At 32.2% G+C, this 25,544-nt stretch overlaps 1 protein-coding gene across 1 annotated transcript in view; it reads left to right on the forward strand.

Annotated features, from left to right (window-relative positions):
• The first annotated feature begins 393 nt into the window (after positions 1-393).
• Positions 394-25,544, forward strand: part of LOC131840791 (cell adhesion molecule Dscam2-like) — an 80,467-nt gene continuing 55,316 nt past the window's right edge. The window contains exon 1 of the mRNA XM_059188989.1: positions 394-433. Coding sequence (XP_059044972.1) covers positions 394-433 — 40 coding nt within the window. The remainder of the gene's footprint in view (positions 434-25,544) is intronic.

The raw sequence follows: 25,544 nt of genomic DNA on the forward strand, positions 1-25,544 counted from the left end.
CTGCATAAAATTTACTCGATATTTATCATTATATTACGGCCAATTTACATAATATCTTTTGAAATTATAGCCCATATGTTATTCCGGTATATAAGCTATATTGCTGTAAAGTTTCATCAAAATCCGTTCAGTATTTTTTGCGTGAAAGAGTAACAAACATCCATCTATACTCACAAACATTCGCGTTATTATCATATTTGTAATATTAGTGAGATGTATAGAGCAGTATATAAGGTATTTATAATATGAGGCGAGTAGCCTGAAATTAATAAATAATATAATTTTATAACAATATTTACTCATATTACATGTACCTTAAGATTTAACATACATAAAAAACAATAAAACATAAAATAAAATATTAATCTACACTTTGTGGTTACCACGATCACTATGGCAATTTACCACGATAGCGGCGCCGGCGGGCCGGATGGTACACAACTCCGGCCAGTAGTCTTCCTTTACCTATAAAAGTAGCAGCATATTGTTGAGGACTTGGGACACGAGCGCTTAGAAGCTCGCGTTGTGACACAATTCCAGCATCAATTTCTACGAACTACAAATATATGCCAGTCCTATGGAATACAACGAAAATTGGCACAAATTCGAAAATCGTTTTTTCTCTAACGATACTCGTATCAGTGTTTAAGATTCTCCAGCAGTAATGCTCAATATTTTACATTTTATTATCATCTTTAAGACTACTCTTTAATCTCCAATATTATTGAGCACTGGTATTTTCATAACATTCTATATCTACTGGCTTCAGTAATATACAATTAGGAAAGAACTCGTTATTTCCCAGTCCTATGGAATACAACGAAAATTGGCACAAATTCGAAGATCATTTTTTCTCTAACGATACTCGTATCAGTGTTTAAGATTTTCCAGCAGTAATGCTCAATATTTTACATTTTATTATCATCTTTAAGACTACTCTTTAATCTCCAATATTATTGAGCACTGGTATTTTCATAACATTCTATATCTACTGGCTTCAGTAATATACAATTAGGAAAGAACTCGTTATTTGCCAGTCCTCTATGGAATACAACGAAAATTGGCACAAATTCGAAGATCATTTTTTCTCTAACGATACTCGTATCAGTGTTTAAGATTTTCCAGCAGTAATGCTCAATATTTTACATTTTATTATCATCTTTAAGACTACTCTTTAATCTCCAATATTATTGAGCACTGGTATTTTCATAACATTCTATATCTACTGGCTTCAGTAATATACAATTAGGAAAGAACTCGTTATTTGCCAGTCCTATGGAATACAACGAAAATTGGCACAAATTCGAAAATCGTTTTTTCTCTAACGATACTCGTATCAGTGTTCAAGATTTTCCAGCAGTAGTGCTCAATATTTTACATTTTATTATCATCTTTAAGACTACTCTTTAATCTCCAATATTATTGAGCACTGGTATTATTTTCATGACATTATATATCTACTGCATTCAGTAATATACAATTATGAAAGAACTCGTTATTTGCATTTCAAAACTTACAATATTATACACAGACGGCCTAAATTACAGTGTACGGTTGCTTGAGAAAAAGCGAGGAAGCCGTCCCATCGCATTTACTCAGCAATATTTCACCTACCCTTTGTATTCCCAACGAATGAAATCTTGAAACAAAATCCCATTTCAATATATTGTTCGTCTCTTGGGGATGTTTTAAGGGAAATTGACTCTTAATATCCGCGAGGGAGGGTTTCGATTGGTGCATGATTGTGTTGGAAACAAGGGTTTTTAAAGTAATGTAGGAATTTAGGGACATTACGTCATCACGTATGCGGGTTTTTTGTTTTTTGCATTTTATGTTGTATTACTATGTCTAGCGGTTTTAGCACTTCAGAAGGTCGCGGATTCGATTCCTCGTAGGGTCTTGCAAGCATTTGTATTCATAAGTATAATTGTATTGGTCTAGGTGTTTTCTTATGTAATAAAATGTACATAAATATATGTATCCGTTGTCAAGCAATAACGTAATGGGGGCTACCTGAAAATCAGGGCTGTATAGTAGCACTATACAGCTCATACATTGAGCTTGTGCTTATATCGGCAACAGCTGAGGCAGCTCCTTTTTCTTTTCTTATTTTGTGTATTCTTTATATTTTTGTTTAATGAGACCAATAAATGTTTTATCTATCTATCACAAGCTCTGCTTTGCTTAGGTCTAGATGGACCTTTGAAAATTGTCCTGAGTTATTATTATTACTAGTGGGGCAGCTCACATATGTGTATGATAATGAAAACCATATCAGAAAGTAATTCTTTAACAGTATATACTCTCTTAATTAAAGTTATAAATAAATAAATACACAGAATAAGTATTGTACCCACTAATGTACTATTTATGTAAATTCTGAGTAAATTCGTTTACCCTCCAGAATATAATCCGGTAACAAAGATCTAAAAATAACTTCACAGAATAACAAACTTTATTTATTTGCAATAAAACTTTATTTAGTTGTATTGTGGTGTGGATGTCCAGCGTATATAAATAGAATAGAATAGAAAATCTTTTATTAAAATAAAAATAATTTAAGCACTTTTGAATAGACATAGTTATTCTTCTTGTAATCTACCGGCCTTTCGGAAAGCTGTCCCATCACAAGAAAAATGAGCAAGACATTTGCGTGTAGCTCTTTAAATATTTGTAACTTTACATTTTTTATAGAAACCTATGAATACAAACTACCAACTAACACTACAAATATTAAATACACAATAAGATTAAATCAGTCGTAATGATTAGTGCAGACCAGTCCCTACAAGCAGCACTCATTCACTAGTATGATGGATGAGCCAGCCATCACTGCGATCGACCATATTTTAGGGAGCCCAATGACGCCGCCACATGTCTGGACATTTTTTTAAGACGTCTGCCAGCAGGAAACGCCACTACACATCTTATGTGGTTGTAGCCCACTATACTAGCTGTTATGTATGACGGATGAGCAAGTTATCACTGCGCTCGACCATATTTTAGAGAGCCCAATGACACCATGCTGCCACATGTCTGGCTATTTTAATAAGTATCACTACAAGTATATATGTAACTACAAAACTTCAGGTTTGTTACGCCCACGTAGGTACAAACTAAAAACCAGTGCTTATGCACATTTGTCCATCAATATGTATGTTCAATTCAACGCATCAAAACGGATTTTATTGCAGTGTTCAGAAATAGATAGAGTGATTCAAGAGAAAGGTTTTCATGTATAATACATGCGTGTTGTAGGCAAATAAATTACATATTATTATTTTTTTTTTCCTCAGCTTTTGCTGGTTTTTTGGTTATTTTTTTGGGCAGTTTTATATATATATATTATATATCTTCCTTTGATGGGGTAATAGACTGATCATTGCGGGTAAAAATCACCAAACAATGATAGTATAAATTATGAATGATGAGGATGGATAATTTTTAAGTGGAAGACAAAAATTTGCGGACTATTCTACAAGTGTCTAATATTACAGCTTTTTGGAGAAGGATGAAAGTAAGTGGGTGAAGTTGTAATATCTTGAGGATAGTGTGTTATTATTATTATAGAAAAAGCCGAGATATTTTAAGATTTGTAATAAAGCCGGTACGGATCGCTAATTAAGATTATAAATTAATAACGACACAAAATAAACAATAGTTCGTCAATTCGGATCTGTCCATACTATATATAAAATGGAAAGATTATTTGCAAATGAAACCAGTTCCCTCGGAACAATTTTCAGCTTCAGTGGACTGCGTAATGTTATTTATCAACTGAAATGACACTGTCAGATGTAAATACGTAAATATATTGGGGTTTAAATATATGTATTTGATTATTGTGTACATGTCTGTGTATATTATCTGATTTGGTAAATATTCTGATTATTGAGAAGGTCGTGGTTTAGTTATTACGTTGAATTAAACTCAATAAAAACATCGTGTTATAATGCGACAATAGTGCTACCACTCATGCCTTACCATTACTTTTTTTTCGGACTAATGCTGTTGGCCGCAGATGGTCTTTACAGCTTCACCGGACGATAGAGGCGAGTGCAGATGGCACTCCAAACCTGCGAAAGGACTTATAGAACAGCTGAAGGCCAACTCCTCCCTGACGGATAGTACTTTAGTCTGAAGGCACCGCCAGGGGTATGAACCTCGGCTCAGGCCGTTGTAATTGCGATCCCCGTTTCAGTTGGACAGGGGATCGATCGGTGGAAGCCTTACCATTACAAAAGACTAAGGTGTCATGCCTTAGTCTTTAATTTCACTGCCTTATTTTCTTTTTGAACCGGAAACACATTCTTACAAAGCACATTCCTTGAGATGAATTTGATATATAGCTGACTTTCTACAAAGTTTCATTATAATAATAACAACGATGGACAATTTGCACAACGCCATGTAGTCCCAAGCTAAGCAGAGCTTGTGTTATGTTGAATATGTGTTAAAAAAGCTTATATACATTTCTTATACTAGACAACTGATAGAAATACTTACCCTACATTTTTATTTGTAAATACATATATAATATATTTACATAAAAAACACCCAAAACTACAAAAAATCACACTCATGAATACAAATGTTTGTATTGTGCGAAGAATCAAACCTGCGACCATCGGAAGTAAGACGATGTACTAAACCACTATTAACAATAGACTGGCTCAATAAATTGTAAATAAGGTAAAATTTTTATTATTTCTCTACAGAGAGTGACAACCAATTTATGATATAAATTGATTATATAAACAGATTTTACTTATTAACTTTTTTCCAAGAAACTTGTGACAATAACAAAATGGTTTGTTACCTACAGAATATAAAAAAATAATTCGCACACCTACTCTTAAAGTACAAAAGGGCAAACGAACTGAAGGCCAATGTGATGGTAAGTGGTAAAAACACTAGTATGTACCGGACTTTTTTAGTGTGCGGAGTAAGTCAAGATATATTTTTTTATTTTATTATTTATTATAATTTGAATGCAAAGACATACAAATAAAGGTACACATGGCGGACTTAACACCTAGAGACATTTTCTCCTAGTCAACCATAGGGCAAACAGATGTGTGTAATTGATACAAAATTAAAGTTGCGGTCAATGTGTGAGATAAGCAACAAAGTTACAGGATAAGGGGCATGACTTTTGGTGGTGGTCTGTACTCAGGCGTCCATAGGCTACGGTGACCATTTACCATCAGAAGGACCGTATTCTTGTTTGCCACCGTCGTAGTATAAAAAAATGACATCCTATTAAGCATTTTTTTAACAATTTTTCTTATGCATCTTCCATATACAGACAGCGATCAGTTACATTTTTATCATATATATTTAAATATATTAGCTATAATATACCTATATATATAAATATAACTACAATACTTTACGGAATCTTCTCCGTTCTTTGATCAGTGCTAACTAAATGGTGATTTACTTCGATGATGCAGCATTATCCTAGTGTTTTGAATTTAACCGTCCATACAACTGAGATGATTTATAACCGTTATTGTTTATGTTCATAATAACACCGTAATGTTGAAATAACAACGCCGTTAATCCTTGTCAATCGGCACTTGGAAGTTTCATGTTTGCACAACCCTAATTGATTTTTGCTGGAGCCCACAGCGATTTCGTCATTATAACTTACCTTTATTTTTAGTCACGTACATTAAACTGTTAATAATAATAACTGGATGAAAGGGATTGCTAACAAATACTCTAATAGATTATTGCTATTGAATAAAAACAACATAATAATATGCATCATACAAGTGCCCTCACAGGACAGTTGGACACTGCAAATTGAATAAACATATGCCAAATCAGGATCTGTGTACAACAAACATCTACAGATTTTGCCAGAAACGCCACTTCACATCCAATGTGGTTATGTATAAACGAAATATTATATACTCATGTATAAACGAGATATTTCCTTTGGAAACTTTACACTCTATCCTGAGGAAATAAAAATCATCGCTCCTAAGAATATCTTGCAATTCTTGCCCCTGACGGGTCTAGGTACCGAAATCTGAAATAAGGCGAGCATAATAGATCTTTGTAGGTCGCAGTGCTACAGGTCCAAGCAACTAATAATAATCCGAACCTCAATAAAAAAAGGGATACCTAGTACATAGGAGTAGTGGTCCTATTACTAGCAATGTATTATGAATGGATGCCTTCATGCTATTCACTCTAGGAAACATCTGAAGACAATTCGCACTGCTAAAGTCTGGTCCGAACTTAAGTAGAGCTTGTGTTATTTATTTATTTTATTTATTATAACTTTAACGGGTGCTGCTTGTGTGGACTGGTCTACTCTAATCACTATGACTTATTTTCTCTTATTAATTGTTTAATCAGTTGTAGTGTATTGAATGTTTTTTCTATTTTATTATTTCATTGAATTAGTGCTAATCGGTAGTTTATATTCACACACTTAAACTTAAATTGTAAGTAAGAATAAATTATTTAAAAGAGCAACACAAGTTACTTTCTTATTCTTCTTGTGATGAGACAGCATTCCGAATGAGCGGTAGATTAAAAAAAAATGTTATGACTATTCAAAAGTGCTTCAATGTAAGTTTATTTGAATAAATGATTTTCTATTCTATTCTATTCTAAATGCACAAAAACAATGTGTACATATGGCGGAATTAATACCGTGGCGTTATCTACCAGTCAACCATGAGTGATGCAGAGAAAGATTGTTTGCGGTGCACTAATATAAATGAGAAATGTCAAAAAAAGTTGTATAAAAATAATAAACAAAGCAAAATATTTTAAATATAAATTTCTATAAAAAAATAATGTTATGGGTGTTAGACTACTGATACTTAGATATACATGTTTTTCTAAATACATACATAATATACATAGAAAACGCTCAGACCGATACAAACAATCATACTCATGAATACAAATGTTTGTACCGTGCAAGGAGTCGAGCCCGCGACCATCGATGTATGAAACCTCTGGATCACCGAGATTGTATTGATTACATTATTTATGCTAATACTTTCAAAGGAAATTACGCTACTTAAGGATTATCTCAAAAGGACTAAAAGAAACAAGAATATAGGAAAATATTCGTATAATCTCTGCTTTATAAAATATTAATGTATGTACACAAAGAGGATTCTCTCCAGCTATCACACTGACCGATATGGGATGTTACATATTTTATATGACCGGTGTCAAACAGAATTCGTAATGGACTCCTGATGGATTCGGCAGTCCAAATGGACGGGATTGGTTTTACAAATGACCATTTCATTTTTAATTTACATACGTCATCATCATTTCAATTTCATTGTATTTAATGACTAGATGACACGCGAAACTTAGTCTGCGTTTTTACAACATTTTTCATTGATACTCCCCTTTTGTTGGCCCCAGTATGCTGTTAGTCTTTATAGATGAATGGGCTATTCAGTAATAAAATTTTCTTTCAATTCGATTCGCCGTATATACAATTGTATTCTGAAGAATTTATAAAAAATGTAAGTATCTATATAAGTACATAGATACTTTTTTTTGTAAATTCTTCAGAACATATCTAGTACTACACTATAAATACATAGATACTTTGTTTTTTAAATTTTTCAGAACATACCTAGTACTATACTATAAATACATAGATACTTTGTTTTTTTAAATTCTTCAGCACACAATTGTATATGTACTTATAGTGTAGTACCTAGATATCTAGTACTAGACTATAAGTACATAGATACTTTTTTTGTAAATTCTTCAGAACACAATTGTATATGTACTTATAGTGTAGTACCTAGATATCTAGTACTATACTATAAATACATAGATACTTTGTTTTTTTAAATTCTTCAGCACACAATTGTATATGTACTTATAGTGTAGTACCTAGATATTTAGTACTAGACTATAAGTACATAGATACTTTTTTTGTAAATTCTTCAGAACACAATTGTATATGTACTTATAGTGTAGTACCTAGATATCTAGTACTAGACTATAAGTACATAGATACTTTTTTTGTAAATTCTTCAGAATACAATTGTATATGTACTTATAGTGTAGTACCTAGATATCTAGTACTAGACTATAAGTACATAGATACTTTTTTTGTAAATTCTTCAGAACACAATTGTATATGTACTTATAGTGTAGTACCTAGATATCTAGTACTAGACTATAAGTACATAGATACTTTTTTTGTAAATTCTTCAGAACACAATTGTATATGTACTTATAGTGTAGTACCTAGATATCTAGTACTAGACTATAAGTACATAGATACTTTTTTTGTAAATTCTTCAGAACACAATTGTATATGTACTTATAGTGTAGTACCTAGATATCTAGTACTAGACTATAAGTACATAGATACTTTTTTTGTAAATTCTTCAGAACACAATTGTATATGTACTTATAGTGTAGTACCTAGATATCTAGTACTAGACTATAAGTACATAGATACTTTTTTTGTAAATTCTTCAGAACACAATTGTATATGTACTTATAGTGTAGTACCTAGATATCTAGTACTAGACTATAAGTACATAGATACTTTTTTTGTAAATTCTTCAGAACACAATTGAATATGTACTTATAGTGTAGTACCTAGATATCTAGTACTAGACTATAAGTACATAGATACTTTTTTTGTAAATTCTTCAGAATACAATTGTATATGTACTTATAGTGTAGTACCTAGATACCTAGTACTACACTATAAGTACATTGATACTCATAGTGTAGTACTAGTATACGTGAGTTGTCCAAGGATTATTATATTGATTATGATATTACTATAATCAATGCTAAGAAAAATGTCTAACATAAGAATATGATCAATTTAAGTTCTTCTCAACTGACGGAGCTTGTCAAGCTTGACAGTAGGGATATAGTGATAAAAAATGACATATACAAGTGACAACGCGTGAATTAAAATACTTTAATTCAATTCAATTGAAAATATCTTCATTCATGTAGGTCTATTACAGACTCTTATCATATGTAAAATCTACCGTCAGTTCGGAATGATTTCGACATGAGAAGAACTGACAAAAAACTCAGCTCGTATTCTTTTCAAATAAATGTTAGACATGTTTATAATAATACATTTTTAAATTCAAATTTGGGAGAATACAGTGACCTATTACTAAATTTATTTATTTATAAAAATAATTACTTTTATCCAGTTTGGTCATTAAAGTGGATAAACTTTATACTTTACACTAAGTAATTTGGATTACATTTATAATTGAAATTCAACGAACATTTGAAATGATTTTGACGTTAATATATATATTGCCTCCAGCAAGGTGGACCGACGATCTGGTCAAGATCGCTGGAAGGCATTGGATGCGAGCAGCGCAGGACCGATCGTCGTGGAGATCTTTGGGGGAGGCCTATGTCCAGCAGTGGACGTCTTCCGGGCTGCGATGATGATGATGATGATATATGAAAGAAACTATCAATTATTTATATTATTCACTTTGCGAGAATTTACTTAATATTTAATCATTTAATCTTCTGTTTATTACTTTGTAAGTCATTAAGATTTATAATTTGCATGCCTCCTGAATATGAGGCAAACATTTGTCATTTGTATACTGTAAATATTGAAGCATATAAATTATCTTATCTTAACGGTTTAGCGCACCGCTTTACTTCTGATAGTCACAGATTCGATTCCTCGCACGGTAAAAACATTTGTATTCATGAGTATGATTGTTTGTATCGGTCTGGGTGTTTCTATGTATATTACGTAACGTATGTATTTACAAAAAAATTAAGTAGTTATATCTGTTGTCCAGTATTCATAACACAAGCTCTGCTTACCTTGAGACTATATGATGTTATGTGAATTGCCCAGGTATATTATTATTATTATTATCTCCGAGCAAATCCAGTGCGCACTACTAGTGCAGTATAAGAGCACTTTTATTATTGAAATCGACATTCATTATTATTTTTCATCGGTCCATTATAATGATACGCTATCAAGCGCACAACTAAAAAAAGAATTCTCGCGACATCCGTCGTTTAAAAAGACAGGCCGGAAGTTCCCTTTTAAAAGTAATTTATTACGTAATTATTTTTTCTGGTAACTCCTTTCATTTTAGATTTCAATTAAACGCGAGCTTCTTTGAGGGGATCACTCGTTGAGTAATAATTATCTGTACCTACGTTAAATATCGAAGATTATATTTTCACGACTGTTATGTTAGGTGGGGTAGGCAGATGATTCTGTTAACAGTACTACTTTGAGTATTGTTTTTTTCGTAATTTATTTACGAAAAAAATATCTATGTATATTACATATTATACATAGAAAACACCCAGACCGATACAAACAATCACACTCAGTCTATAATCAATCAAATAAATTTAATATAAGCACTTTTAAATAGTCATATATTAATTCCACCACTCATTAGACTGCAGGCTAATCATAAGGACGAGCAAGAAACTTGCATGTTGCTCTTTTAAATAAATGTTATTTAAGTATACAAACATTAACAAGGAATAGGCATGCGATAATCGACGTAGCAACCGCTACGAACTCGATCTTTGTGCAATCAGATAATATTTATATGCAAGAATTTTTTCAACGAGAATTTGGTTCAAAACTCATCTGTCCCATTCGTTTGTTTATTCATAGTGAAGTCTAACAAGAAAAGTTTGCGAGCGACATCAGTTTTGGTGTTTCGTATTATTTGTAAGGTTGATGATATACAGGGTTTTATACACACCTAAGTTATAGGATATGAAGAAGATCTATTTTTAACGTCGCTTAAGAGTACCCACAACACAAGCAACTGGGGGAAATGTAGATGAGTTTTTTTCTTTAATTTTATACTACTACTAGCTGACCCCGTAAATATTGTTTTGACATATTAAAATCTCTATTAAAAATAGGGGTTGATGGAAGAGGGGTGAAAATTTGGGGTTGTATATATTTTTAAATGCCATATAACAAAAAAATAGAAATAAAAACAATTATCGAAAAAATGTTTTGGGGTGAGCCATCCGTAACACTTAGGGGTATAAAAATTGCTTATAAACCTATTCTCAGACCTACTGAATATACATATAAAATTTCATCAAAATCGGTCAATCCGTTTAATTGGTAATTATTGTTAACTTACTTAATTAGAGTCGTTCACAACTAAGCTTTACAGATAAAGCTTTTATAGAAAATATATATTTTTATAAATAAGCTTTCACAATTTACATAATTTGCAAAATATATATCTATATTCCGTTTGTTATGTAATATAATTTACTGTATTGATTTACTAACTACTAGTTAGTTACCATTCTTCTCCGAAACTTGACCGATTTTTATTGAATTTTATATGCATATTCAGTAGATCTGAAAATCGGATACTCTCTATTTTTCATACCCCTAAGTGATAAGGGTTGTCCATCCCTAACATATTTTTTTTATATTTTTATAATAGTGCATTAAAAATACATGTAACCCTAAATTTTCACCGTTCTATGAACCCCTACCAACCCCTATTTTTTAAAAGGATTTAATTTATATTGCAAAACAAGATTTGCGGGGTCAGCCAGTTAGGTATAAATTTATATTAATCCAATATCATATATATATATATTTCGTAATCATACACTATCCTTAATTCTAATTAATATTGTAATTAGGACTAAGTGCAGTGCATTCACGCCTCAGAAGCATGACCAATCAAAGCGAAATTTGTTATGTATACTACTATATACATAACCACAGTAGTTAGTAGCACATAGGTAATAACATACATATGAAATAATAATAAAATATAAATATAAATCATCTCTGTGGTCACAACAATTATATCCTATTGTTAGATAGGATAGTTAAAGAAAGTATTGTCTAATTCTAGTTTAGATTTGTTTTTAAACAAAACGACGGCAAACTATGGGTCCGTTTAGATAAACAGCAATAACAAGAAAACTGTTTTAATACAGCTGCTCGGAGTTATTGTCGCGCGACTATAAATATAATATAATATTAAAATATAAATATAATATAATCATCTCTGTAGTCACAATTATATCGTATTGTTAGATAGGATAGTTAAAGAAAGTATTGTCTTGCTTTTTTTTATAATTCTAGTTTAGATTTGTTTTTAAACAAAACGACGGCAAACTATGGGTCCGTTTAGATAAACAGCTATAACAAGAAAACTTTTTAATACAGCTGCTCGGAGTTATTGGCGCGCAACGTCCACGCTCGTTATGAACCCGAACAGATGTTAGGAAAAGGAAAATTCCTACGCTGCTATAAACTCGTTTTCTAAGTTGAATAGTTTTAAACACAAATAAGTAGTGCATTTGAAATTAAATTAAATGCCTCGTTTGTTTGTTTGTAATTCTTTATTGTATAGATTATTAACAGAAAGATAGATATGTGTTAAAAAAAATAAATGATACAATGGCGGAATACAAAAGAGGGATTTCATATATCGGTTATAGTGAAGATCACTTATTTATAAGTAGACATTTCACGTTTTATTTTTATTGAGTTCCCGATATTTCGGCAGTGTTTCAACCGCTATGATCATGTGATTCATTAATTAAACGTATAAATAATGACCGCGTCTAATTTAATACACTTGAATTAATAACTTGTAAACTTATATGGCAGATGAAATTGGCAAAACATGTGTATAAACAAAAATGACATACTTAGTGTTTTGACGTGCCACAGATTATGAACGATTGCGTCATAGCTAAATAACAAGGGTGACCCACCCCAATATAATTTCAGATATTTTTTTGGACAAAATGTTAATTTTTATTTTTTAATGTGGCAATAAAAATATATACACTCCTAAATTTTCACACTTCTACCACCGACCCCTATTTTTTATAGATATATTAATTTATGGTGGCAAAATAATATTTCCCCGGTATCTAGTTATTACTATAATTATAAATTATTATAATTACTAGACAACTCATATAAATACTTATACATATTTTTTTAAATACATACATAATATACATAAAAAACATCTAAACCGACACAAACAATCATACTCATGAATACAAATAGAAAATGTTTGCACCGTGCCAGGAATCGAACCCACGAAAATCGGAATTAAACCTGTGTGCGAAATCGCTAGACTGCCGAAACCGTCAAATTATCATTTAACAATTTTAATAGTGTATTTATAAAATGTTATTGAGTGGTATCACTAAATAGTTTAAAACAGAGTCGCTGTCGATGTCTGTCCGTCCTTATGTATGCTTAAAACTACGCAACGGATTTTGAAGCAGTTTTTTTAATAGACAGAGTGGTTCAAGAGGAAGGTTTATATGTATAACACATGCGTGTTATAGTATAGAACAAGTCGAGAAATTAAAAGATTCGTAATGCATCCGTGCGAAGCCGGGACGGATCACTAGTTATCATATATTTGCTATTGTGAAATGGGGTAGAAACGGAGATTGTCAATTGTCAACTGTCAAATGTCATGGTGAACGCAATGTGACATGGTTACAGTTCGTTGGGTATATTAAATTATAATCCAATATGGCAGGGTGAACTTAACACCCTCTCAGATCAATTTGACTTATTCATCCTATACCTACCTACCTAAGAAGTCAGGGATCAAGTTCATATATTATTTATATAAAATATGTTAAATAAAATAAATAATAATAATAATAATAATAATAATCTCAGGACAATTCACACAGCGCCATCTAGACCCAAGTTAAGCTAGCTAAAGCTTGTGTTATGGGTACTAGGTAACTGATACGAATACATAGATATTTTTTTTTTTTTGTAAATACATACATATTATACATAGAAAACACCCAGACCGATACAAACAATCATACTCATGAATACAAATGTTTGTGCCGTGCGAGGAATCGAACCCGCGACCATCGGTCGTAAAGCGGTGTGCTAAACCACTAGACCACCGATGTCGTCAAATTATTATGATTATCGGTGTTTCCATCACCAGAGTTTCTTTTACATGATGAAATTAAAGGAGAAGGCAAGAATAGCGTACAAAGTAAGCTATTTGGCGGCTGATATGTGCTGTAGTTTTATTTTAAACTAGCAGTACCCGTCACTTCGTCCGCGTAGAATTTAACTTTATTTTTCTAAAATAAAAGTAGCCTAAGTTACTCCTTATTACATCAGCTACCTGCCAATAAAAGTCTCGTCAAAATCGGTACAGCCATTTCAGAGATTAGCCGGAACAAACATATAGACAGACAGACAAAACTTGTAAAAAATGTTATTTTGGTGTATGTACAGTATTTATATTCATATGCATGTAGTAAAAAAAGCTTATTTCAATATTACGAACAGATACAATTTTATTTATATGTATAGATGAGTATAGGTAAAAAGGAACCAACTATTGACCAGACAGTATGAAGTATAAAGCAAAAATGTATTATACAATTAAATACAAATTTAGAAGAAAAAAGTACATTTTTGATTAGCCAAATACAACAATATGGGACACATTTTTTCTCAAGGGGGAAAATCTATGTAGGAGAAAGGGAGCAGGTAAAAATCTCATATCACCACCTTGTTATTAGCTGGGGTAAGCTATTGTTCAATTCACGATAGTACTAGTAAAAGTATATTTGAATATACGACAGTACTTATTAGACAATATTATATTGGCTTCATCATCATCAGCCCACTGCAGTCCACTGCTGGACATAGACCTCTCCCAAGGCACATCTTTAGCCCTTCTCGCCTTTATTTTGTCTTACTAGCCATGAATAATTGTAAGTATTACATTGAAGTAACTGTATCCCATAGGTCAGACTAAGATATACGACTTTTTTATATACATTTATACCTTTGATAGCTATGTATCAATGTAAATTGAAGCTGGATTTTTTAAAATATCGTTCAGATTCAAAATCAAGACTTTTTGGATCTATAGTGACTAATGAGTAAAAAAATTACATATACCCGTGTACGCGTGAGTACAAATGGCCGGGTTCTTCATCCGAAAGCCGTAGATACGAAAATGTACAGACATAAGGCATGTTCACACGACCGCTCGCGACATCTCGCATGCCATCCGACCGTTTCCGGATCGCTGGCGTGGAAAACTACGAAACGACGCGACATCACTACGGTACCTGAAGGCTGTTCACACATTACGATACACAGAGGCGATATAGATCAATAGTATAGAGGGATAAATGATTTTTATTAAAATAATCTATTTGCTAAATAGAGTAACTATAGGTTTTAACTTAATATTATGTGTGTATTCAACCTGCATATACGATAACTCGCATGCCATCGGACTGTTTCCGGATCACTGGCGTGGAAAACTAGGAAACGACGCGACATCACTACGGTACCTGAAGGCTGTTCACACATTACGATACACAGAGGCGATATAGATCAATAGTATAGAGGGATAAATGATTTTTATTAAAATAATCTATTTGCTAAATAAAGTAACTATAGGTTTTAACTTAATATTATGTGTGTATTCAACCTGCATATACGATAACTCGCATGCCATCGGACTGTTTCCGGATCGCTGGCGTGGAAAACTACGAAACGCGACATCACTACGGCATCGGAAGGCTGTTCACACATTGCGACACATAGAGGCGATATAGATCAATAGTATAGAGAGATAAAAGTATATTATATATTGGTTTTAACTTAATATATGTGTGATTCAACCTGCATACACGATACCTTGCATGCCATCCGACCGTTTCCAGACCATTGGTGTAGAAAACTACGAAACGACACGACATCACTACGCTACCGTAAGGCCTTTCTTAAATTACGATACACAGAGGTGACTTTCACACTTAAAAGATAATTTCAAATCGCATCAAATAATTTATTTGCTTAATATAATGATTACAGTTTTTAAGTAAATATTATGTATGTATTCAGCCGTGTGATATGCGATGTCTTACATTCTATCTCATCATGTCCGGATTGTTACTGGAAAAACGACGAAACTACGCGCAGTCACTATGCTGTATCTCTGCCTACTTCGCCTAAAACGACGAAAGATATATTATATTATTATCTATCTACATCTATACATATAATTAAAAATGTAACAAGTCGCCATATCTATACAAGATATAAATACTTGTTTGCGCGTCTTCTAAAAACATAAAAAGAAAAAAAAGTTTGTAGGAAGGGGGGCAGGAAAAAGCAGTGTGGTGGACACTGCTTTTTCCTGCCCCCCTTCCTCTGCACTACATGGATAATGATTATTCGCCGCCATCTAACGAGTGAAACAACCACCGATTGCATCAATAAACAAAAGGAGCTCCTTAAATATTAAAACAAACTATATTTGTATCGCGAGTGTGGTGTAATGTAATTAAAAAACTCAAGTGCTTCAAGTCGCTGATACAGTTTATCTATAAACTATAATTTTGTGCAATTTGGGTGAGTCCTTAACTTCCCTTTTCCTTCGATCACTGGTGGCTAAAAAAGATATCAATACTTTTTAGGGGATTTCTTCAATACAATAAGGTTATAAAAACATTTTTTTAATTGTTGTTTATGTGCTTTTGTAGGCGCTAATCGCAGAGACGATGACGATTTTAGTGCGATTTTCTATAGTTTATCGTGGTAAAATACACTTAAAATTTTGTGTTCTATTTTAATCGTAAAAAAATCTTTACACGCTTTCTTCACACGAAAACATTATACCTAATTGTAATATAACGGACTAATCAACTTTACTTTATCCTCATCCTAACATTGGGATGGATAAAGTGGTGGTACTTAATATGTGGTGGTTGTACTAGTACTTAATCTGAGGATTAAGTGCTGGTACCACCACCACATATTAACCGCTGGTGCCTTGCCAGCATACACTGTTAGCGAAGCGTGGTGCACCCGCTTCCATCACCATCTATTACAAAATAAAGCAAGAAGTTTGAAGGGTTTTTTTTTCTCGGACTACTCTAATGCTGTTGGCCGCAGCTGTCCTTTACAGCTTCACCGGACGTTAGGGGGCGAGTGCAGATGGCACTCCAAATCCGCGGAAGGACTTATGGAGCGGCTGAAGGCCAACTCCTGCCTGACGGATACGACTTTAGTCTGAGGGACCCACTAGGGGTTCGAACCTCCGCTCAGGCCGTCGTAATTTCGATCCCCGTTTGAATTGGACGGGGAATCGATCGGAGGGGTAGTTTGAAGGGGTATGATATTTCATACCCCTTCAAGGGGGTACAGTTAGTTTATTACGTAATGTTGAGGTACATCATTCTTCATTCTTAATTTATCTTACCTTAATTTTATTTTATCTTACCTTAATGTACGAAGAGCCTTACAATATAAGATTATGTTTATAGACGCCTGGGGTCTATACATTTAATATTGAGCGACAACTCAGACGGTAAATGCTCGACTGCGGTGCGAGAAATGGAGTATCAGTCCAACCTTTAATTTTTTCAAATTTTACTATAAATTTACAGAACTTAGAACGAATTGAGAATAAATGTTAGTCTTATGATGCCAAGGAATTTAAGTTATGTAACCTAGCTATCAGACCCAGTTACGATCGAATGCTGATACATATACCTATAATATATATCATTTCGAAGAAATTTTGTTACATTGTTTCTTAGATTAATTTTTGGTTCAGTATTATTGTGTTCTTCAGCAGAGAAAAATCTGTCAGAAATATATATAAATATTTTTTTTTGTGCTAAACATATTTGAAATCGCGACCTTCTGCTTGTAAACCTGATAGTAAATCACTAAGCCACTGCGCTCTCTACAGAAATATTCAAATACTGAAAACCCTTTTGCCAGCAAAAACCATAAAAAACAAACAAACTGCAGCGGGCTGTGACAAGTTGGGAATATACCGCGCCGCAGAGAGTTAGGTAAATAACTGGAAACCGTGGATGGATTCATAAATAAAATAAAAAAATATATACGTTTAGGAGTTTCCGCTGCGCTGGACTAGACAAACTTACGTTATCTGGACCATTGATGTTTGCAGAACTTTGGATATCATTGACAGACTGCATGTATGTTTGTATTTTTATATATATAGTAACTGGAATGCTAAACAAAGTATAGTGTACTGAAAGAAAAATAGAATTTAAGTAAGCTAAACTTTACACATATATATAAAACATATATACTGTATCTTATTAGGTGTTATATTATCTTGTTTAATATCACGGTAATAATCCTAAGCTAAGAAGATTATATAGAAAACACTATTGCTACTGAACACAACAATCATTATTCATGAATAAGAATGTTTGTATCGTGTGAGGAATCCAACTCATGACTATTGGAAGTAAGGCAGTGTGCTTAACCGCTAGACCACCGAGGGCGTCAGACATGATGACGTAATTTATGTTGGTTTAATTAATTGGTTACCACTTACCATCGGGAAAGTCGTCAACTTATTTCTCATTTAAATTGCAACTAAAACTAGTAGTTCGTTTTATTATATTGAAATTATATGATAAAATAGACATTTTAAGAGATAACTATTCAGTTTCCGATTATTATCTAGCAAGACAGACAAAAAATGAGAGCACTATGAAGGCGATTCGTGCGCTGTGTTGCATGAATAAAAAATGTTGAATTACATACTTACGCCGCTTCTCTACTCAACGTGCTTGCACTCACTGTGAGATGAAGATGCTGTGAATTATGAATTATTCAGTAACTCAAAGCTTTCAGGATTTTTTGACCTCCCGCGTGTATGTAGGTTTCGAGGATTTTAGAATTATCCTCGTCGCTGCTTATGGTACTTATAGTACAAAACAAACAAAATACGGCCACGATGATCCAGCGGTTTAACATACCGGTTTACTTCCGATGGTCGCGGGATTGATTCCTCGCAATTGCACCGTGCATACATTTGTATTCATGAGTATAATTGTTTGTATCAGTCTGGGTGTTTTTTATGTATATTATGTATGTATTTTGTTGCGAGGTAATCTATAATATGGATGATTATAGACTAACAATTGTACATAAAAATATTGATCTATAAATAACAATAGGAATATGTATGGTGGGGTGACACAATATAGACACGGCAGTGCTTAGTAGACAATATTTAATTTGTCTTAGCAGCCATTTTTAAATGCAATGATTATATTGATGTATGTACGTAACTGTGTCCCAAATATTAAAAATATATATGTGTAGGCATCTGTTATCATTAACCATCAAGTTTACCGTCACTTTGTTTGCTTTCCCAATTTAATAATAAAAAAAGAAATAGCACCACCTTTTAAATTAACAAAGAATCATCAAAATTGGTTAATGTAGAAATAATTCTTAGGTAACACACATAAGACAAAACTACAATAAAGTCCAATTAAGAATCTACTTAATGATATCTCCATTACTCTGTAAGGAGTTTATCTGTCTGTTACATTTTCATAGCTAAACGGCTGAACTGATATAAATTAAATTTAATATCAAAATAGATTGTAACATGAAGATGAAAATAGGTTATTTTCAATCTGAAAAAAGCATACAACGTCGCGAATAACAACTAGTATTTAATATTCACAGTAGGTTTATTTTGCGAACAATATTTACGTACATAAATATTCATTATTTACACAATAACTTAAAAACAATACGCAGTCAGATAAAAAATAAACACAATAAAGGCGTATTGAAAACCATATAACAGGACCTCTCTCGCTAAACCCATATTTCCACATCCTCCTACTTGTCCCATAAAAAAGGGTAAGTTAGAGCTCAAGTTATATAAGTCGTAACCATTTATATATTCCAAGTGCAAATATAACTTGGACTGTTGTAACTTAATGTTAGGGTTATTTTCGGGGTCTACAATATATGGTTGACATTACCATGTTTCGACAAGTCACTGAACTGAAATTAAGGATATTGGGCAGTATGCATATATACACACAAAAATATTATAAATATTCTAACATATTCAATGAATTGAAATGTTATGACTTTTGACTTATTTGCTTCGTTTGGTAGAGAAAAGTAATTTTCTTACATTATGAATGCATTATACATTGTACTAGCTGTTCCCGCGACTCCGTCTACGTGGAAGTTAACTTTATTTTTTAAAAATAAAAGTAGCCTAAAGAACTACAAATTATTTTGTTCGTCTTAATTTATTCGTTCCATTAGGTACTGATAGGTTCAAACTAATACATTTACATCATCATCCCTTATTTGATTCCCATTGGGGTTGAATTATTCAAAATCCTTTCTTAGTGAATGCCTACGTCATAACATCTACTTGATAGATCACTATGTCAGTCAGTCGGTCATCTTTGAGTTATGTATATTTAGATTAAAAAAAAATATTATAACCTAACAGCAATCGATTACCATCCAATTCAAACGAAAATCGAAATTACGATGATCTGAGTCGAGGTTTGAATCCCTAGAGATGCCATTAGACTAAAGTCGTATCCGTCAAGCAAGAGTTGGCCTTCAGCCCCTCCATAAGTCCTTCCGCGGGTTTGAAGTACCTGCACTCGCCCCCTATCGTTCGATGAAGCTGTAAAGGCCAGCTGCGGCCAATAGCGTTATAATAGTTAAAATAAAATTTGAAACCGTTCTTTTGAATATTTTTGAAGTTTACCGATAGTATTTTACGCTAAGTTGTTTTTTAGTAGTATTTATTATTAAATTATTTCATTTTAATAAAATAGCATATGTTGGTGGTCACCACATTCTCTCTAATTGAATTTTAAAAAATATCTCTCTTTTTTGATCATGTACCAGCTCATTCGATAACAATACGAGCGAGTTTCTTGTCTGTTCTTCTTAGTTTGATAGCACTCTGAACTGACGATAAATTCGACAATCATAAGAGTCTGTAATTGTATATTACACGGAAAATAATACTTTGATTTTTAATATATTCGAAATTGAAGAAAGTAAATTAAATATTCAATTACCCAATGCTTTAACTGGTAGTCTTTGTACAAAGATATTTACATGGGTACGTCTCTAATTTCCTTCTATATATAGCAATAATATTATTATTCTACCTAAAACAATTCACACAGCATCATCTATACCCAAGCTAAACAGAGCTTGTACAACACAACCTCTGCTTAACTTAGCTCTGCTTCCGGTAGTCGCAGCTTCGATTCCTCGCACGGTACAAACATTTGTATTCATAAGTACTATTGTTTGTAATGATTTGGGTGTTTTCTGTGTAAATTATGTATGTATATTAAAAAGCAAGCTTAGGATATCTATCAGTTGTCTAGTACTATCAGTTGTCTAGTAATACACCAGCTCTACTTAGCTTGGAACTGGATGGCGCTGTATGAATAGTCTATGGATTATTATTATATTCAAAGCGTTGTGAATGATGTAAAAATTCACTGATTTCCCTTAGGCTTACATTTATTAATTTCAATTCGTACAAGCATTCCATCAACTAAGCCTATTAATTTGTGATAAATTGCATATAAAGTAATTCAATAAAAGAAATTCATTTAGAGATATTTTGGTTATCTGTAAGAGACCATTTTAAGCGATAAGGCCGCCTTTTTAGCATATTAATGTGAAGTTTTTATTGTATATATTTTTCTATGAATAATAAAAAGTTATATTAATCGTAACCGAAACTATCGGATATCCGATATAAAAAAATATTCATAACCGTAACTGAATCCGAATTAAAAATTTCGGATAAAATCGGATAGGGGCAGAGCCTAATAGAGACACGTTATGTAACATTTTATTAGCTATATGTAATTTACTTTTGAAATTCCTTAAAAAAATAATATCCGTAACCGAAATTATCCGAAACTAACGGATAATCCGAAATAATTTCATATCCGCATCCGTATCCGGTATAATAATTATTCCTATATCCGAAACCTATCCGAAATTTCATATCCATAACATCCCTGATTATTATAACTATAGAGTTACTCATTTTCTTTTTTGTATATGTTTTTCGGTGGATATAAAAAGTTATATTAATAATATAACTACACAGCTACTCCATTTCTAAAAGAGACCATATTACATTCAATTTGACAGAATGAAATCCAACTGAATGAGCTACAATTTCAAGTTCAATTTTGAATGTCAAAAAAATTATGTTTGGTACGTCGTGTTTGGAAAAGAGTGGAGATAGAAAGGTAGATATATTTTTCATATTTATTGTTTCAGATCATTTCGAAGAAACGGCAGCGTAGCGACAGACGGATATTTCAATTCAATAAAAGGTGAGACATTTTTTTTAATGGATTATAATGGAATGATTCTCTTATCCGCGCTACGGGATGTGATGGCATGATGACAGGATGGCTAAAAAGTCAGATAGTTAGCCCCTTGTACCAAATTCAGTAGGAATTAACATTACAATAGGTTTATAAGATATTGAGCATGTTTATGAATGAGAGGATGTAGAAATAAAAATAAATTGACCTTTGTACAAGTATAACTACAACTCGAGATCGCTGTAGTGAATTGGCTAATTTAGCGTTAAATATTTGTAGAAGACTTTTTTTTTTTATTTTTGAGGCTAGGATAATATATACGAATTGTATTAAAATTCCTATATATTGTATACTAGCTGTACCTGCAACTTCGTCCGCGTGGAATTTAACTTTATTTTTCTAAAATAAAAGTAGCCTAAGTTACTCCTTATTACATCACCGACCTGCCAAAAGAAGCCCCGTCAAAATCGGTCCAGCCATTTCAGAGATTAGCCGGAACAAACAGACAGACAGACAAAAAATGTAAAAAATGGTTTTTTGGTGTACGTACCGTATTTCTATTCATATGCATGTAGTAAAAAAAGGTTATTTCAATATTACAAACAGACACTCCAATTTTATTCATATATATAGATATATTTGTCAAACAGAGTGAGTTGGTAAATTATTATATTTTTACTTCATATATTATTTAATTCTGTGGCGACACGACGTCGACACGCCAGATCTACCTGATCTGGCGTGTCGACGTTGTCTACAATACAAAATAATATATATTTCTTATTTCATTACCAATTTCAAACGCGAATTTATAACTATAACTTTACCCAAAGTGCGATTCGCCAAATATGATGCTTCACTTGGTAAACTTAGATCTGCAAAAAATAAATGGTGCAATATTTCAAAGAAATGTTTGAGAGCAAATTGCCGATGATCCAGGCGTGATACATAGCTCTCCCATTGATCTTGAATCATATATTAAACGTTAAAAGGGAAAAATATATGACCTTTATTGTATACTTAGTTCGGAGAGGCCAAATTATATATTTTTTTATTTATTTGAGTGTCCAAGAAGACATCCACTTGCACATGCAATAAGTTCAGTTATATAATATTGACTTAATTACTAATTTTTAATTTTTTCTTTATTATTTATCATAAATAAATAAATAACTGTGGACAATTAACACAACGCCATCTAGTCCCACGATAAGCAGAGCTTGTGTTATGGGTACATTATTTAATTATGAGGCAGTACAAAGTTCGCCATATCAGGATAGTCTAGTCTTGTCTACAATACAAAAGAATATATATTTATTATCTGACTACGAATTTCAAATGAAAATTCATAATATTTCAAAGATATGTTTGAGAGCAAATTGCCAATGATCCAGACATGATATATAGCTGTATAGCTGTTCCCATTGATCTTGAATCATATATTGAACGTTAAAAGGAAAAATATATGACCTTTGTATGCTTAACTTGGATGGGCCAATTTATGTTGACACAAAATATAATATTTATATACAGGAAACCGTCGTATTCTGGTGATTTACTATCTTAATTTATATCCGAGAGATCGTGAGTTCAAATCTGAGCCGTATAAGTACCAAAAAACTACATGTTAAAATTTATTTTTGACTGACTCTCTGGTGAAGGAAACACCGGTATCAAAAATATATTAAACTGAGAGACGGCGGTAGCATCTCGTTATTTACTATGTTAAATTACACCCGAGAGATCGTGAGTTCAAATCTGGGCTGATACCAAAAAACTATATGATAAATTATATTTCTAACTAACTCTCTGGTGAAGGAAACACCAGTAACAAACAAAAAATAATCTGAAAGTCGGCGGTAGGATCGCCATCTGCCACCTTGAATATCAAATATACGGAGCGAAATATGGACATGTCAAGGGTAGCGTTCAACGACATCGACAGTTGATAATGAATTCGTGCCTTAACTGGGATAATGGTCGTAATGAAATTTTCACATAATTACATATAATACAAATATTTTATTCAATACGGCTAAAGAAAAATGAAAAAAATGTGTGAAAAAAAATCTTTTTTTGTTATTTATTTTGAAAACCAACAGTGAAATACAAATAATATGTTCTTAAAAATAAGGCCAATTAAAGGTTTTCTCACAATTACAATATTCACTATAACATAATTTAATTTACGACTTAATTTAATAAAATAATCAATGATATAGAAAAGATGTATTATTTATTTCAATATTATATATTATTATAATATATTAATTTAAATTTATTACTAGTATTTACATAACCTAATTGTACAACAAAGAACCTAAAATTAAAAAGCTTAAAAAATATATAATGTGATGACTAAAATATATTATTAAAAGGGGTCCCTTTAGGCAACGTTCCGAAGATACTGGCAGCGATCTTTGAATAGCTAGACCAATTCTTTGTCCAATTTATTATATTTTATCATAAATAGGCATCAAGAAACATACACACATACCGCGGTTATAGCATAGTGTCATAATAGATGTTAATATGTTAAGCTAAAACTTTATACCCCTTTTTACGAAAATCAACGAAGGAGTATGAAATTTCGCACACATAGTGTACATATAGAGATAGACTGCAGATAGCTAATATATTTTTTAAATTATTTATAAAAAATAAATCAATAAAAAAAAAACATTACACATACTACCATGTATATTTGACACACACATGCATAGAAGTATAGTCGTTGAAAATAGAATATTAATAATGTTTAAAGTTATAATTTAAATTATTTATGACTAGCTGAACCCACGACTTCGTCCGCGTGGAATTTACTTTAATTTTCTAAAATAAAAGTAGCCTAAGTTACTCCTTATTAAAAGTCCCATCAAAATCGGTCCAGCCAGTTCAGAGATTAGCCGGAAAAAACAGACAGACTGACAAAAATTGAAAAAAAATGTTATTTTGGTGTATGTACCGTATTTCATATGCTACATGCATATGAAATACGGTAAAAAACGGTTATTTCGATATTATAAACAGATACTCCAATTTTGTTTATATGTATAGATGTATAGATTGAATGTCGAATACTGATATTTATAAATAAATTTAAATCTAGTGACATTATTTCAGAACTTTTAAAAATCGAACGCAATTTAAATTCAAATGGAATTCCGAACACTCTTAAAAGTTCAATTCGAGTCCAACGTGAAGAAATGTTTCTTTTAAACTACCTCTACAAAAGAAATGTTCTACAGTTGCTAAAGTGTTAGAAACTCTACAACGGAAAATACAGAGAGGTGACAATAAAATGGAGCATCGTATGAACTTTAACACGTAACTGCTCACTAATGGGTAAT

This window comes from Achroia grisella, unplaced genomic scaffold, assembly GCF_030625045.1.
Source record: "Achroia grisella isolate CSIRO2021 unplaced genomic scaffold, CSIRO_AGI_Agris_v1 utg149, whole genome shotgun sequence".
Classification (NCBI taxonomy): Eukaryota; Metazoa; Arthropoda; class Insecta; order Lepidoptera; family Pyralidae; genus Achroia; species Achroia grisella.